This window comes from Rhopalosiphum maidis, chromosome 2 (genome assembly GCF_003676215.2).
Source record: "Rhopalosiphum maidis isolate BTI-1 chromosome 2, ASM367621v3, whole genome shotgun sequence".
Classification (NCBI taxonomy): Eukaryota; Metazoa; Arthropoda; class Insecta; order Hemiptera; family Aphididae; genus Rhopalosiphum; species Rhopalosiphum maidis.
Window position 1 is genome coordinate 51,769,667 of NC_040878.1, and position 18,207 is coordinate 51,787,873.

Below are 18,207 nucleotides of genomic sequence, written 5' to 3' on the forward strand. Positions count from 1 at the left end.
TGCGCCAAACCAGAACTCACCGAGATTTTTCCACCACGATGTCCTTCGTCTTCCAATACTTCTCTTACCTTCTATATGTTTCCTTGAAGTATACAAGTTGCAGCGATCCATATCTTAGATTATTTTTCATCGTGTGACCCGGGTATTCCAATTTCCGTGTTTTTATAGTCATCATTTCATCAGTAATTCTTTTTCCTTTTGCATTGTTTGAAGTACCTCTACCTCAGAGCTTCCGTTGGATAAACGATCTGTCCAGTCCACGATTACCATACCGAAAACACGTACAAACAAAAAATTTATTTTTGCACTAGACAATTTAGCTGTTTTGAAAACCATAGTTTTTCGAAAAACGTGATTTTATTTTTTACATTGTTGACACATATAGATGGACTTAGGTCCATACTTAGGTCTTAGACAAGTTAGACGTGTGGTCTATTTCCATATGATTAGAAATTATTCTGGAATAATAATAGATTTCGTAGGAACTTTCATAAGCATTACCTATATCAATTGTTAAAAGTTCATAAATTCAATTTAATTTAATCTTTTTCAAATTATTATTTAAAAATCTTATTTGAAATAAATATAGATAGGTACTTGACACGGATTCTTTTGACTCTTATTAGTAAAATCTTTTTACTTTTAAATTATTACATAACATGTAAATACGTTTATATTTTATACATATCAAACAAATGTTCCTAATGGCAACGTGCTACAAAAAAAAATTCACGAAATGTATGTACCTATATATGAAATCTTCTATATCCCGAAGATTTGCGGTTTACTGCAATTAACGTGATTAAAATATTTTAAATTAGTAAATACTTTCAAACAACACTATATTTATAATATAATAATATTGTTTTATTTGTACATTATTATTATTCTTTGGTGTTTACAGCTAAACATGACGAAAAAATGTATTTTTGTATTTTGCTACGGTGCGATGGTAACGTCTAACTCGTATAATGATAATCTAACATCACGTGCGGTTACTTTAAATATTTTACTTTTGATATAAAATTCAATTGGTAATTCATTAATCGGCTCGATATTTGGAAATAAATTTAAATCCGTCTATTTTGTTCATTACTGTCTCTCAAAAGTTTTTTTGATTTGGTGTGGATAACGTATTTATGAATGTTTTAGTTAGTTGCAAGGAAACCAAAATATATTTCAAACTTTATGTTTGCTTTATTATTATTTGAGAGTTGATTTTATTTTGATTCAGTTTTCAGTCAAGATACGTACAAATTATACATATTTTATGTTCTACGAGATTTGTAAAATATGTATAGCATAATTATGAAACTTCGATTTGCCTTTATCGTTTTCGTGACATGCTTTATCTGCGGGACAGTGGGAAGAACGTTTAATTTGGATACTATCCCTGCACAATGTCAAAATGCAAGTACCTACTTATATGACTATATTTATTTACCTTTTATAACTGTATTAATAAATATTAATAAATATTAAAACGACTCGAATTAAATAAACCGAGTACAGAAGTTTTTAATTAAGGAGATAGTTATCTTAAAATTAAATATATTTTTTGTTATTGACTCGCTATTCTGCATGTACGGTTTAATTTCTTCTCGGCCGTACAACCGACTTGTTAGGTACGCAAAAAAAAATTATCACTATTGGCTAACTATCAGCTGTTCGTTGAACATTAATAAGTTGTGCATATCGTAACGATTCTTTCAAATAAAATTTATTAAAAATAATATAGGTAATATTGCTTATAAGTTATAATTTATTATATATTATCATGTTTTCCTAAAGAAAAATTTGATGTGTGGGAGGGGTATGATAAAAAAAACAATAGTATATATTTGGTACCACTTTTTTAGAGTAATTATATTTAAGTAATAAATACTGATCCGTATGTGGCTGTACTACATTCCACGAATAAAAAAAATTGTATTTAACTAAAACTTTTTTATTTTCTATTTCAAGTATGATACGATCACCGTGACAAGTCTTATGCCCGTCACACCACCGTGTTTTGAATGCACGACGCAGACCGCACAACCGGCAAATAAAATTTGTTCCGATCTGGTCGCAACATTCAAATACGCATGTACAGATGACCCGTGCCATACAACGAGTCCGTGTTCAACTCCTAAGCCCAGTTGCAAGAAAAAAAGGTCTAAAAAACCGTGCTGTATTAAACATTTGGAAGAAGCGTACAGAAAACGTAAATAACAATATAATTATATTATAACGCTATTGTAGGTGGGTACTATTACTGTATATGGTGTATTACACTATTACATAACACAACTACATTATAATTTATAACGTAAATAAATTATTTATGATTATATTTTTGTGAAGCTTGCGAACGTTTTTCAGCTAAATAAAGCCCCCTCTCTTCCTTTTGTGCGAAGACGAAAATTTTACTCACTACAGAGTCATTATAACTAACTACTGCAAATATCAAAAATCCGACCTAACCTCTTATAGGACCTGGACCTTATGCTAAATTAGGAAGTGTTTGCTTTTAAAGTATTGAATCGGATAGTGACTACTGCAGTCTATAGTAAATCGAAATCTATTTTCAGATTATAAAAAAATATTGATTTCCTTTAACAAATAACTGATATACTAAAGGGAATATCTTGCAATGTTAATTAATTATAAATGTATAAAAACAAATTAAGTATTGAATTTTTTACCTAATTTTGTTCATGACTGCACGTTGGCACTTCTTTAAAACGTTAAAAGTATGTTATAGCATATTATTATATTTTTTTACTCTACCACTAGCTAATTTTATAACGTAAAAAAATTTCTAATTAAATACTAAATAGTGATAAACTAATTACTCTTTGGGAAATATTTTAAGCACTACGATACAAACCTTGATCCCTGTATTATTAACATTCACGTTACACGCGTATACCTATGTATTATAGTGTTGTTATCTATGTAGGCTATAATATAAGGCTCTGTTAATTGAACGATATATATCTTAAAAATGGATTAAAGCAAATATGTGATAAGCTAGACTTAATTATATTTTGTTGAACACACATATGTTTAAAATTATTAAAACCATAAATATTTTCACAGGCAAGCTCAAAACGTTGAAGAAAAACAAGAAAAGTAAAATCATAAAAAAATACGGTTTCATATAAATATTTTTTTTCATTTATATCTGCTTATATTTACCTATATACTTTATCTTTAGTTATATAAACCTATATTGTTAATAATAAAATATTGAATTCATTATGAACTGTATAGTTTTCATTTATTTTTGTGTAATTTATCATTTCTAATATTATTTTAATAGATTCGCAGGCCTATTGTTTTTGGGACCACAGGGGTCTAGTACAGGACTAGATGTTTTGCGGGCTTTACCTACATAAAACTTCCAATAACAAAATTTATCATAAATTATAAAAGGCAGGAATAATAAGGATTCTTAAGTACAATATAAATATAATGTCTTTTTTATTCTTTTTTTAATTATAATATTATTTAATGTTCTAAATATAAAATAACATTAAGTATAGTTTTCTCTTTTACTATATTATACAATTAGCATTAAAAATGATCAAGGAAAAGCCTAACCTAGTATAGTGTTATTGTAGGTACATACTATATTCACATATACTTTAAATAATATACCCATCATTGTTTTTCATCAATTATTAAATTATTATATTATAATATAATAATTATATATTGTGAACCTAATTTATTATACAAGTAATAGATACTACATTAATTTTATTAATAAGGTAACTATAAAAGATGGCATCTAAAGTACCTGTATGACATTAAATAACAATTAATTATACCACAGTTAAAATAACATAATATTATATTTATGGTTATTGATATGTTGAAAAAGTGTTAGGAATAAATTTATTGAAATATACGTTTGTTCTTTAAAAATTTTAAATTTTAAAATGTACAAAATAATAAAAAAAAGTATAACGTATTTAGTTGCTACGGTGCTTTTTTAACTATATTTTTATATCGGGGCTTCTTTATCTGTATACTATTGAAAATGTGTTGACTGGCTATATTTAAAATATTAATTAAATTATTATCACATATTCATATTTTAGTGGCGTCATTTGGGGGGTGGCCATTTGAGCATTTGCCCTAGTCTGACATTTACAGCAACCTTAAGCCGGCACATTTAAAAATTATAAGAAGTTTTATTTTTAATTACTAAAGGCCATAGTTATAAATCATAATGTTGAATACTGATATTTTATAAGAAAAGATTTATGTTGATTTTTTTGTTGGTATTTATATTATGTGAATGTAAATCTGCAGTATTAAAAGGTACCTATTACCTATTTATTATTTATTTACATATTATTCAGTTATTCTATATAATAAATATTAATACATATTAAATATAAATATTTGACAAAATTTTTTGTACCTATTTAAAACTTCAAAATATTTTGTGTGACGTTTATATACCTGAAAATTAATCACCCCCTCTCAACAACTATGGCACTATTCTACGTGAACTGCGTGGAAAAAATTTTGAGTCGGCAAATCAGTTAGTAGTTGCCCTAGTCAAACAAAAACTGAAATGACGCTACTGTCATATTTGCAATATACTAGCATGAACCTATTCACACAATTTTACGATAATATGGTATTGACTCAAAAGTTAATACCTAACACTAATATAATATTATAATAATATAATAAATGCAATGTTTTCGGAAAAAATTAAATGGACTTAGCGTAATAACTAATAAGTAATAAGTTAATAACTACATTCTACAATAGTAAAATGAATTAGTTAAATAGCAATATTAATAAATATATCATGAAGTATACTTATAGTAGTGTAAGCTGACAGACCGTCTCCACTCAGGATCAGGATTTTCGTATGCAATGATATATCATTGAATTCAAATTTAACATAATATCTATTACAGTTCTGTTTTATGTTTTATTTAACATCTACTGTACAGTAGAGCGGTACCCACTATTGTTCACTTTTTTATAGCAGATTATAGGTAATATCATTAAAACAAAACACAATGCACAGTTATTATATTTGTTCATATAGTATTATGTTTTATTTTTTTAATCATAAAACACTAAATGCTCGAAATCAGGTGTAGTTTATAAGTAGATTATAATAAATATAAATTTAAGATATATGGAAGCGGTCGTTTTATCTTAATGGGTATATTATAATTAATATTATTATAATATTATAAAACATTAAATAATAGTTGTAACATAACTATAATAATACAAATATAATATCTACTTTAAAATAAATTATACATACGAATATACGATTCAATATTTGTAATAATTGTGTAAAATATTTTGGAAGACTCGTTTGCGTTCAAAAAGCTTTATGTTAACATTGGAAGACATATTTTTCAATAATATCACAAAATTATAAACAAATGCTCAATCTTTCTACACACGTATAATAGTTGTGCAATATAACGTAGAACCTATTTTGTTTCAGCCAACACCTGGCGAAGTCTGTCGAGGAACATGTGAGCATGATGTGGCTGAAAGATCAATGCCGGTCGCATCCTGATACCCACAATTCCACATCCTCCAGATTGGACTCCTGATTTAAAAATGAAAACAAAATAATAATAATTACAGTCAGTATCATACAATTTGTATTATATGTACATTGTACTCATATAGTTATATAATTTATTAATATTATTTAGTGACTTATACATGTTTATATAGACAAATCTATAAGTTAAAAAAATGACTTAACAATTTCATAAAAAAAGCATAAATTATACCAACGTTTATATTTTATGCGCTGCATAAATTTGTACACCCTACTTTACCTATACATTATTTTTGTTTATTATTAGATATTCAGTTTCTGAAATGTTTATTTTTATTCAACGAAAATCTCCAACAAGAGATAGATTAAATATATACAAAATATAGATATACAGTGATTATATAGGTACACTATTCAATAAAGTTTTATTATTTATTTTATTAGGTAATTATTATTTTATTTAAATGAATCGTATACTAAACATGGCCGATATATTATAATATTAGATTTAAATTACTTACTGTTGAATTGTGTTTTACATAATGTAATAACTACTAACCAAATTAAAATTCAATAAAATTAAAATAATCAACTTGAATAATGGGTATATACACTAGCTAGGTATGTCAATTTCAGAATATAAAATAACGATTGATAAGACGTAATGTTCATTTTAATACAACTTTAATGTTCACGTTATTGTTTGATTATTAAATGGCAATTAAACTTATTTAAATTTATTTGTTTAAATATCTTTATGACTGTATAATTATGTTAATAATATTAACAAAAAATTAACAAAAAACTATAGTTAAAGCGTAACAATTAAAAAGGGAAAATTAAAATTAGTAAATAATTAATCTTCAATAATATTAAATTGTATACTTATTACCTACCTACCCATTATTTTAAAATTAGGTAAGTACGTTTAAATAGTTTTTTGTATAAAATAATATACGTTTGTTGGTTTTTGAATAATACTTAAAGTTGCATACATTTAGAATTGAATATAAAGCTTAAATGATTAAAGTATTATCAAATAAATACATATAAAAATATAATAGTATCATATCTAGTGGAGTATTATATTTATGCTCTTACCGTTAAGTGTTTATTATCGTAAGATATGTTTATAATAGCTTTAGATAATTTAAGCAACATATTACACGTGGACGAGGATACTGTTGAATACTATAGACAGCTATTAACATTATAATATTCCAAACATGATAACATAGGGAAAATATTATAATTTAAATGTAATAGTAGTTTTAGAATTTAGAATGTAAGTCATTATCATAGGTATGACCAGACAATGGCAGACTGAAAAATATCGGCCCGGGAATACTGTTTTACCGGCTTTCAAATTTGTTTACATATATTAAGTGATTTTATTTATGAAAGGGTATAAATACTAAAATACGAGTACATCCTTGTTTTTAAGTTTTATAGAACATTTTGCCCTCATACCAGTTATTAATAAACAGAACAACTCATACTTTACATCTTATAAGAGCAGAATAAAATATTAAATTTAAAAAAAATGTACCCACATTTTTTATAATTTTTTCGCTAATAAATCTTTTATTTTTCAACAATGTCTATAAAATCTTAATCATAAATATTCTATAAGTAGGTTTTAGAATGTGTTACTCAAAACGAGTAGTACAATACACTACATCACTACATATAAATCATTGTAAAAGGACGTAGAAAACGGATTCTATTTATAGCCATAAAATAATAATTTTTGAATATTAAAAATTTAAAAGATTATTATACGAAAAATAAAACACGCATTAAAGGTTTCATAACAATAAACACAAAATATACACTATTAATTCGTGTTCAATATTATTTTAATATTTACCTTTAGTTAAAAGTCTATCGACGATGTCGTTTCGGAGTTTGCAATTAGCAGCGTCGAACGATATGAATGTACCGCGACCTCTAGTAGAATTTATCAAAGCCGGAAATTCGGCTTCCAAGTCTCTGAGCCCAGACATGAGTACATCACCGGACTTTTCGACCAATGACAATAGATTGTCCCTCTTAATCACCTTCAATACAGCATCGAGTAGTATGATTTTGGTCGGATCTCCCATCCAAGTATTGAACACACGGTACGGAATGTCGGGTCTGCAAAAGGTAGATGGGTATTTAACAAAAAACAAATTGAGTAACTCTTCTACAGCGATAGTGATTTTTATTTTATATTATTACAAGAATTCGTTCTTCAAGTAGTATCCACCGGTCTGCATTTTTTTGCTAAAAGTAACAATGTCCGGAGAAGTTTCCAGGTCGAAATGTTCGTGACACCACATCTTACCAGTGGGGCCGCCGCCGGTCTGCACCTCGTCGATTAGATAGCCCGCATTATACTACAGTTAACACATGATAACAAATTTAATACCGAATACGATCAACTTATGCGTATTTTTTTATTCAGATCTTTTAACAGCTGCTGTACAATCAACCGACCTTTTTGGCAATCTTCTGAAGTTTCTGGAAAAAATATGGAGACGCGTGGTTGTCTCCACCTTCCGACTGGATGGGTTCCACCACAATTCCGGCAACAGGGTTACCCTTCTTATCCCACTTTTCTATCAATTCCTCCACCTATAAGGACAAAGTCAAACCGATCAAATCTTAAAATAGACCTATACTTAATTTAAAAAAAGGATCTGCTAATTATAATAACTAATTGTTTTTGTTTTTAACACGTAAAGCGTTTCAACAATTATATTTAATATATTCAATTCAAAATTTGAACGAATAGTTTCTCAATTATTAAAATGTTTTACTATAGAGAAAAGTCCTTAAAAATGATTTTACAAAAATATAAAATAGATATAACATTGTATTTTGTTTTTATTATACTATAAACTTGTACTAATTTTACAAATCCATAATTAGGGATTTATTATTCATATTACCTACACAAAGTTAACAGTAGAAAGGCAAGTTTTCGTTTAAAAAAAAGAAGTTTGTAACTCCGTACAGGATATTTCTTAAGTAGATCAAAAAAAATCTCAAAAATTTGGTTTTTAAGTAGGTACCTATATTTAAAATTGTCAAAATCAGATTTTGAATAACTGCATTATTGAAGAATAAAATGGGTGAATACATTTAATGAACAATCCTACATATAGAATATAGATAGTATATATACATTATAATATTTATAATGTATAATGGGTATTATATAAAATATTGTACTCACTTCAGCTAAGCAACGTTCGTCTTCTTGTTCATTTTCTCTGAGGTTCTCGTGCAATGGATACTTGTACTCGGGGAATCTGGCTATCGGCCAGTCGAAAGCTGGTACGTCTAACTTGTGTACGTATTTGGAATGCGTGGTGGATAAGACGCCCAGTGTGCGGCCGTGGAACGAGCCCTTGAACGACAGTATAGACAATTTTGGCGCGCCAGGTGGCATGTTAATCATGCACGACTCCTTTTCCAAGTCTGTGAAGTCCGAAGTACCTCCTCTCTTGTCTCGCTGGTACTTCATGAACATATTTTTATATGCGTTTTCGTTGGAACAAGATCCACACATCATGGTCGTAAGAGAGTCCATACCTTTAGGTGCAACCTATATACATAAATATATAATATAATTTAATGAACACTTATAGTCATATAATCATAATCATAAATTATAATTAGTATCAATCATCGAAGAAATCAATAAAATCATATTATTCCTATACGATATCTTGGCCAAAACAAAACGGCATTGGATTAATAAAATATTCAAAAACATTTTAAGAAAACTAATTATTATTTATTTGGAACGGTGTGTATACAGTTTTGACACCTGGCTGCAACATTATACGTAGTTTTATTACTGATAAACTAATTTACTTTATGTGATGGTAAATTGTCTACGTATTTATAAATGAGTAGCGTTTGCTAGTAACAATATTCAATCGAAAAATGCAAAAGGTTTCAATCAAATGCGCTATGTTATAGTCTGGTACCACTATTGTACATCTTGTACAAATAAATAATAATACATTTTTTTTCTTATCATTCATGTGTTGCTATATTATGCGTGTACTGGCACGGCTATGTTAAAGGCTATAGCGCATTACTACATACTCTGTTCAAGCAAAGAAATATATTCGGCGGCCGATTAATGCGCATGATGGCTGCATAAGCGTGGCCAAATTACACGGCAGGCATAAAGGTAATGATTTAGTGGGGATCAGGGTCGTACCCAAGAAAAAATTTCGGAATGCGGGGGTGAACCTCTATAGGTACGGCCTTAGCGGGGATGACAAACAGTCTGATTTCCGCCTAATGAATACTGGTCACCGCTGACTATGTTTCTTAACTTGTACAAAGTATACCTACATAAGTATATAAAAAAAACTTACACTCATGAGCGTGTTTCGTAATTTTGCTGGCCAGTCACCAGCTGGGAACACACCCAACGCCGGACGATTGACAATGACTTTCTAATACGACAAAAAAATATTAATACGACATTATTAAAACGTGATAATAGATTACGCGAAGTCGATGGATATCGTTATTTGGTATATAATAAGTGATCAATTATTTAATATTATGATTTTAATAGTTTACAGTAATACTTGAAGTAAATTAATTACTTATACCTACTTGTATAGTTTGAACACCTATTTTATTATTATCTAATTATTATATATAGTTAAATAAATTACTTTATAGCAATATAAAATATACATAGTGTATACATAGTGTGCTTGTCGACAACCCGTCTTTTCTCAGATTCATCTTTCGTATGTAACGTTTATCATTGAATTCAAATTTAATATAATATACATTACAATGACATATTCCAAAATAACGAGGTAAACTCGCTACCTCTATATTCTCCCTTTTTTTAAATTATTTTTGTTGTTTCAATTTTGTTTCAGAACTAATACATTAAGGCGATGGAATAAAATATTTTAGTTATTTTATTTCCATTGAGTACTCTAAATTTTGAACGAATCGTAAATCCGAGGACAGTCTCAATTAAGTAATGTTCATACTTTGTTCTCGTCGCTATCCAACACTTTCAACATTTCCGGATGGTTGTAACCCAATGGCATTGATGATATTTGCGTGTATACATCCAACATAACATTACCGTCGACGTCAACCAAGTAGTTGCCCAGAGATTTGTTATAGTCGGCGAATAGCTGAACCGAATCGGATTGCTAAAAACACATAGTAGAATGATGACTTTAATCACAGAAATAATCTTTTAAACAATCTAAACAGTAGTTAAACACAATACTGTTAAATTATACGTCATTAAGTGTGATATTATTCACGTGTTGTACTTTTATTATTTCTGAAAGTAATATATGATATGTAAGTATACATTTATAAACATTTATAAACTATATAGGAACAAGATGTAAATTCACGTACAAGAGATCTGTTTAATTTATGAAATAATTTATCATATTTTCAATTTTCTTAAAAAATTAAAAATAACTAAAAAATAAATGTTATGGTTTCATAACTGGCAATCAGGGGCGTCATTTGGAGGGATCAGGGTGTGCGGTTGCACCCCTTATACTTTTAAAATAGTTTCAATTGTCATGCACTCTGATGAAATAATGCACGATTATTAATATGAATTAAATTAAATCGTATTTTAAATATTTTGAATTTTATATTGACATTTATCAATATTGGTATACTGTCAATCATGATTACAACTTTAAATTACATTGGTTATACACAAATATTAAGTTATAAATTGTTATTGTATTTTAGTTTTTAAATTGATTTTTAATATTTATGTTAATGCATTGATTCGGTCTATGATGTATGGAAATAATTGGAAGCAAAATAATGTACATATACGTAGTACATATATTTTTATATGGTCTGATAAAATTTCAAAATGACCTGCTTGATATTTCGCACACCCGAAAAAAAACCCGAAATGTCACCCCTACTGGCAATCACTGTTTAGTGTTTACTGTTATAAATATAAATATTTCAATCTATTTAGTAGTAAATAATTAAATTTGTATTAAACTAATATTTTGATATATCTATAGAATCTACTATATATTATAATGTTTAATGTTTAATGTTTAATTTATTTATTTGGTATTTGAAAAATAAAAAAAATATGGAAATTCAGACTAACAAGTATAACTAGCATCATTTTAAACAATATCTCCTACATATTTTATAGACCCTTGTTGTTGGGTGTTTAATAATGCACTTTATTTATTAAATTAAACAACACTATTTCCTGTCATAAAATGAATATGAATAAATAAAACGTGATCTCTGCATTAAATAATATCAGAAGATGCCATATAGCCAAAATTTGTCGATTTAGCTATTGTCTCACCTGAATTTGTGAAAGCTCAGCGAGAAGTTTTTTTGACTTAGGTCCAGGTACCGAAGTTTCGACCGACGGTGCAGCATATTCTCCGGGACACAATGAAGATGCCATCCTCACTGAAACATAGAAAATATAATATATTATTTTAAAGAAAACAAAATTATTATGCGTTATGTCTATGTTTTCTACAATTATTACCATTCAAAACAAACGATTTTCTTTTCAATTATGTGTACATAATATTCAAGAATGCATTTAAAATAATATTTTTAGTATTTAAGACTCCAAAATATAGACACTGGAAGATTTTAATAATTATAATGTTATGTTTTAATTAAGTATTGTAATTATTGTAAATTTTTTCACCACATCTTTTGATATACGTATATCATCTATATATTATATATTTATATGTTTTGATATTCTAATCATATTCTATAACTAATGCGACTTATGAGAGTACATAATAAGTACATAAGCACCTGTATGAAATTTATTACTTATATTAGTTATTTATGTTTATAAATTATGCTGTATCATAACTTCTCATTTATTGGTCTAGAAAAGTTTTTATTACTCATTGTATTTAATCTTTGTTTATATAGATAGGTACTTTAATATCTAATATTGAATAATATAATGCCTAATGAAATTCGTTAATACATTTGAATTCAATGTATTATTAGTTATTAGCAATTTGAACTTTATTTGAAACAATTGTATCAAAAATGTGGATTCTTGTAGTGAATATAAGCAAAATTCATATTTTATTGTTATAGTATACCTAGTACCTACAATTGTTAATTTTACAGCCCATACTATAAAAGCTGGCGGAGAGAGGTATTATAATTTGATTAAGGTTACAAAAATATTCTGTATGCAACAGTAGATTCCTATATTATGTACTTATAGTATAATAAAAGTATAGGTATACATATAAATTAAGAAATAAATCTCGAGTTTTAACAGCATAAAACGAACAATATTTTTGATAACTTAAAAACACTTGACACGGTTTCAGAAATGTTTGTATAATTTGTATATTGTGCCTTGTCGATGAAAAGCTACAATATAAAATATAAAATTAAACATTATGATTTAATGTGTTTATTTGATTAATACAATCGGATAATAATAAATAATAAATTAGAACTAGTTATTTTAGTAAAAAATATAAAAGAATTAGTTTTAGCTAATTATTATGGATAATCTAGATTTTAATTTTTGTAGTGGTTATAGTAGTTCATGATTATTAATATTGAAATTTATAGAATCTGCCTACATCGTGTTTTTGTATAAACTAATTATTTGTCAATAAACAATACACTTCTCAATATTAAACCTATATTATACTGTTTGATTTCTGTAAATAATCTGATACTTATGTGAAACAAGTAGTTTGAAAACATCATACATCTTCATACATAATTACAGATTATTAATTAATCAATTAGGTGTTAAAAAAAGTTATATTAGCTTCAAGTAGGTACCTATGCATACATTATAATAACGGAGTTAGACATCAAACCCCGGAACCCAGCCATCAACTTATGTAAATATTGTTTTTGACCTTTGTTTGCCGACATTAATCTTTAATAATATACTAATACTGAACTAGATACTGAAATCTACCTACCAATAGATTCATTTTTATTTAGAAAAAATAATACATTCATATCGCTTCAAACGATTGTAATAACAGTGTGTACGTACAATATGTATATACAGTATAACTGATGTGCAGTTGTTTTAGTTATATAACTACAATATGCCGATCAGTGATTGTGTCTACCCATATCATCCAACTAGACAAACAAATATAAACTTAATTAAATAATAATTGATAAACTGTTTTGGACTATGACGTATTATATAATATAATATTTGTACATTGGGATCAATTGTGAAAAAACACTTAGACAATTCAAAAAAAAAAAATTTTCGATAGTACCTAATCTACATAGGTATAATATTATAGAATAATAGGTAGATACTATACTACTATATCAAGATAATATTGTATAGAAAATACGAAATTATTATAATATTCATATTATTGTATCATTTTGTCTGATTATCCACCATAGGATGTTATTTAAACTTGATTTTGTAATAATAATTTAAAAATAACTCAATCATTAAAATGTTTTTCATAAAATGACTAGGTACAGTAGAAGAAAAAAAAATTATGTATTATTACCTACCGTGCGTTCCAAAATTAATCAGTTGATCTGATTCTCCAACTGGACATATTTTTATGTATCTATAGATATATAATACACTATAAAAATATCATAACTTGTATCAATATCAATAGTATGCATTGATTATTATTTATCCATATAGATAATATACCTTATTATTTGTTAATCGATAAACATAAAATCCGACAAATTATGATAAATGTTAATCAGTGTAAGAAATTATGAAGTCATGTGTGGATATTATATTTTAGCTAGATATTTCACTGTATTGTAACACTACATACAAAATTACAGGTTAGGAAATAGCAACAACATAATGTCACCAATTACTGCATTTTGATGTCTAAAGTTTAAATTCTAAAAATGAATGGTATAGGACCCATATTAATAAGGTACGGTTTTTAGTACAATGAGTATAATGTTAAGTAACTAAAATCTAACATAAATTAAGTACATTATTAAATACATCAGCTAGACGTATCGATATTCAAAACTGACTACAGTGCGTATAAATAAATATGTATAGGTAATGAAAATATTATACAAATTAGATCCATGATAACACCGTGTGTATATAATATAGAAGCAAAATTAAGAATACGTAATTGTTTTTCTAATTATTTATACATAGGGTGATTCTTTTATCGAACAACAATTATTATTTAAATAACCAGTTAATATTTTTGAAAATATTGTTTATCGTTATAATTTTTAAAGTTTATTACTTTTTTGAATAAAAATATACATTTTTAATTTCATATACTGATGTAGAATATTTTTCGTAGTATTTTGATTCATAAAAATCGAAATTAGGACGAATAGTTAATAAGTTATATCTTTAAAGTTTAGTTTAGCGGAGTGGAAAGGTATAGGGTTACTCCACAAAATATTCCTTTACTACTCCGTTTATCATTATTTTAAATATGTATAACTCATAAACTACCGAATTTCAATTTTTATGTACCAAATACCCATTGTAAAAAATATTTTGCTTCAGAATATAAAATTAAAAACTATGTTGTCATTCAAAAAAGTAAAAACTTAAAAATATATTACAAATATAATTTAAAAAATAAGATTTTTTTATTTTGATAAGAAATTAAATAAATTTATTTTTCTAGTACATAATATGTATTATACCTACACACATGCATCAACTTTTGACCGACACGAAGATATTTTTCTGTTATAAATTTCAGACGTACAGGTATTACAGTTTTCTGTTTACCATTGAAAGATTTGAGAGTCTATATTATAATTTATAAGTGCCTACCAATTTATGGCTTATGCACTTGCACTATATAACTACAGTAGAATAAGTACCTAATGTATTAATAGCATAGGCGTGCGCAGACCTGCATTTCGGGGGTGCCTACAATTTTTTCGGGCCCTCTAGTAACAAGATATGTATATATTTTAATAAATTATAATGCCTGAATAAACATTGCTTAAATTATATTACATATTAATCAGTAGTATGTAGTTGGATCTAAAATCTATTTTAAAGATAATTGCAATATATTTTATTTATTATTTTTACTTTTGTGGTCAATGACATCTAGCTGTTATAATCATAAAAAGTTTTACCACCCAAATTTAAAATATTTTAAGTTGTATTATTTTTTTTTATCTCAAAATATAATTTTTTACAACATATTTTAGAAAAAATATCATTTTTATTCTAGTAACATTAGTTAAAATACGGACCCATATATATGCTATAGGACTTAAATTTTAGGGCCCCAATTACATGTCGGGGGGTGTCCAGGCACACCCAGAACCCCCCGTGCGCACGCCTATGATTAATAGATATTTTTAATTGTAATATTGAATATTTTATAAATACATAATATAAGTACTTTAAAATTTAAATTACATAAAAAAACGACGTAAAAACACAAATAATGTTCTTATACCTTTACAATTAATTTTAGTAATAGGTCAACTCGTTGTAACACTATACCTACCTAGCTAACCACATAACATTTGTTCCATATTTGAACCTACGTTATTAGTACCTATAAGACGTAGACAACAAACACATATTATATGCATAGACGAAAATAGATTGATATTTTTTTTTGCGGGGGAGGGACTGAAGCTTAAGTCTTTTCCGGACTCGTTTCAGTAGTTTTATGTTATAATAAACCCCCCAAACAACTGTTGTGAATGTAATGAAAACTTAACCTATTAGTATCGGAAACATACATATAACAATAAAAACAACTAAATCGGATATTTATTACGGTCAATATTTAATAACTATAATAGGTACCTATATGATATAAGAGTATCAATTATTGCATAGTTCAATTATAGTTTTATACTACAAGTCTATAGATTACGAACCTCTCTAATTATTGTGTAAAACACATTTTCAAACACACGTATACTAACGTGAAAATGTCTATACACAGTCATTAAAGCGAATTTCCAACTTTCATATTATAGTGAAGTTAAGTCATGCAACTTACATGGTGTGTTGACAAAATGTTTGGCCGCTGTCGCCGCTGGACGGGCCACGTCTTGGAATCTATACATAGCTGAGTGAGGTTTTTGATATTATATTATTATTATAACGGCGCGTTCGTATGCCACCGGCGGATTTTACTTTTCGATACGACGGTGTGTGTATGTGAGATGTATAATGTGCAGTTCGATTTCGACTTGTTTGAAATATTAATACTTTTATTATATGTATTGTCGTCGAATCGCGATGAGGTTTTTTTTTTTACAGCTCAGATCGTCACGATTTGCGTTTGTAGGTGTTCAAAATGAGCCTTACCGGAGTCGCGGTACACAAAGCTGGTAATATGTAGGTATGTATTGACCGGTCTTCACCGCGGTGGTGGTGTTGATGGGCCGTCGTCGTGAGTGTGACTGTGCGCCGTCCGGGCGAAAAGTATTACCGCGTGCGCGCTACCGACTGGTGCTAGCGGGGCGGCGACGACAACGACCGCGAAGTCGCCCGATCAATATAGAACATATAATAATAATATATATATAATATTCAATCATCGCATGAATGATGAACCGCAAAACATTTATCGTCTGTTATACCGACATCGAGACGTTAGAAAGTTATTTTTTCAAAAGATTTTCTTGATCGCGATAATCTATTTCGTCGGTGTATAAGTATTAGATATATATTATATATTATTGTGTATTTATATGTACGATGTACAGTATAATATACATAGGTACCTTATATATATGCAGGATATTTCATCATAGACACCGCAATAGGTTCCTATAAATTACTACAATTATAAATTATACATGTATTTTTTTCAATTATAAGTTTTAAAAATGTGAGGTAAGTACTCAGGTAAATTAGCTAGACCAGCGATTCCCAAACTTTTACGACTACTAACGGCACCCTAGACAAATAGTTTGTGTTTCGCGGAACCCCCTTTTTAATGATATAAAATGATAATTTTTGATACCTAATATAAATGATAAAAATATAATATAAAATAATTGTCCCGATAATCACATACATCTGGCGGAACCCTCGAGATTGCGCATAAAGGCAGCAGCCCGCAGGCCATATTGCTCTGCATGGTCCGGTCTTAATCAGTCCGGTCCGAACCGAACCGGACCATGGTCTGGTCTAGTCCGATCCTAACATACAAAAACTATGAATCATCGGTTTGGTCAGGTTCAATATTTTTTAGGAGTAATTCAGTCCAGTCTTCAGACAAAATGCATTATTTTCAGTCCCTTTCGGTTTCAAAAAAAAAAAAAAAATGAAAAAAGTTCAGTCCGGTTCGGTTCGGGTCCCAATCACGGTTCTTAAAATCTAAGGAAGTTATTTTTACGTAATGCCATTGATTATAAATACTATAGATAGCTCATTTAAAAACAATCTCTTTCCATTGTAATACAAAACACATCATTGTCCAGTCTGAGCTAATATTGACTGAACCTTACGGTCCGGTCCGTTAACGGTTCGAAGTGTTTTAAGATCGAACCGGCAGTCCGGTCCCGGTCTACTCTATATGAATAAATTTAATAACTGGTCCGGTCCGGTCTATAAATAATACGTATAGCCACGGTCTAGTCCGAATTCGGTCCCTTCCTCAAATTTTAAGTCCGATCCGATCTTTAAA

The 18,207-nt window shown here is 28.1% G+C and overlaps 2 protein-coding genes across 2 annotated transcripts; one reads left to right on the plus strand and one right to left on the minus strand.

Moving 5' to 3' along the window:
- Positions 1-1,956: 1,956 nt before the first annotated feature.
- On the plus strand, positions 1,957-3,357 carry LOC113552506 (the record flags this gene model as incomplete). Its single annotated transcript, XM_026955374.1, has 3 exons — positions 1,957-2,206; positions 3,085-3,138; positions 3,308-3,357. Coding segments are annotated over 3 exons (354 nt in total), but the record flags the coding sequence as incomplete, so codon positions are not given.
- A 1,684-nt stretch (positions 3,358-5,041) lies between these two features.
- On the minus strand, positions 5,042-16,995 carry LOC113551600 (4-aminobutyrate aminotransferase, mitochondrial). The gene is made up of 9 exons (XM_026953932.1): positions 16,570-16,995; positions 11,898-12,007; positions 10,570-10,737; positions 9,928-10,008; positions 8,769-9,140; positions 8,027-8,164; positions 7,769-7,926; positions 7,416-7,684; positions 5,042-5,587 (listed from the first exon to the last, which is right to left on the minus strand). The coding sequence occupies exons 1-9, from the start codon at positions 16,634-16,636 to the stop codon at positions 5,466-5,468; spliced, it is 1,485 nt and encodes a 494-aa protein (XP_026809733.1). The 5' UTR covers positions 16,637-16,995; the 3' UTR covers positions 5,042-5,465.
- Positions 16,996-18,207: the final 1,212 nt, after the last annotated feature.

What these genes read in the sequence shown, in the direction of transcription:
- LOC113551600 (XM_026953932.1), bottom strand. Translation starts at nt 16,636, where the DNA reads ATGTATAGATTCCAAGACGTGGCCCGTCCAGCGGCGACAGCGGCCAAA. An exon ending in ACGAACGTTGCTTAGCTGAA is followed by an intron (nt 8,165 to 8,768) that starts GTGAGTACAATA and finishes TTGTCCTTATAG; the next exon opens with GTGGAGGAATTGATAGAAAA. An exon ending in TTCAGAAGATTGCCAAAAAG is followed by an intron (nt 7,927 to 8,026) that starts GTCGGTTGATTG and finishes TGTTAACTGTAG; the next exon opens with TATAATGCGGGCTATCTAAT.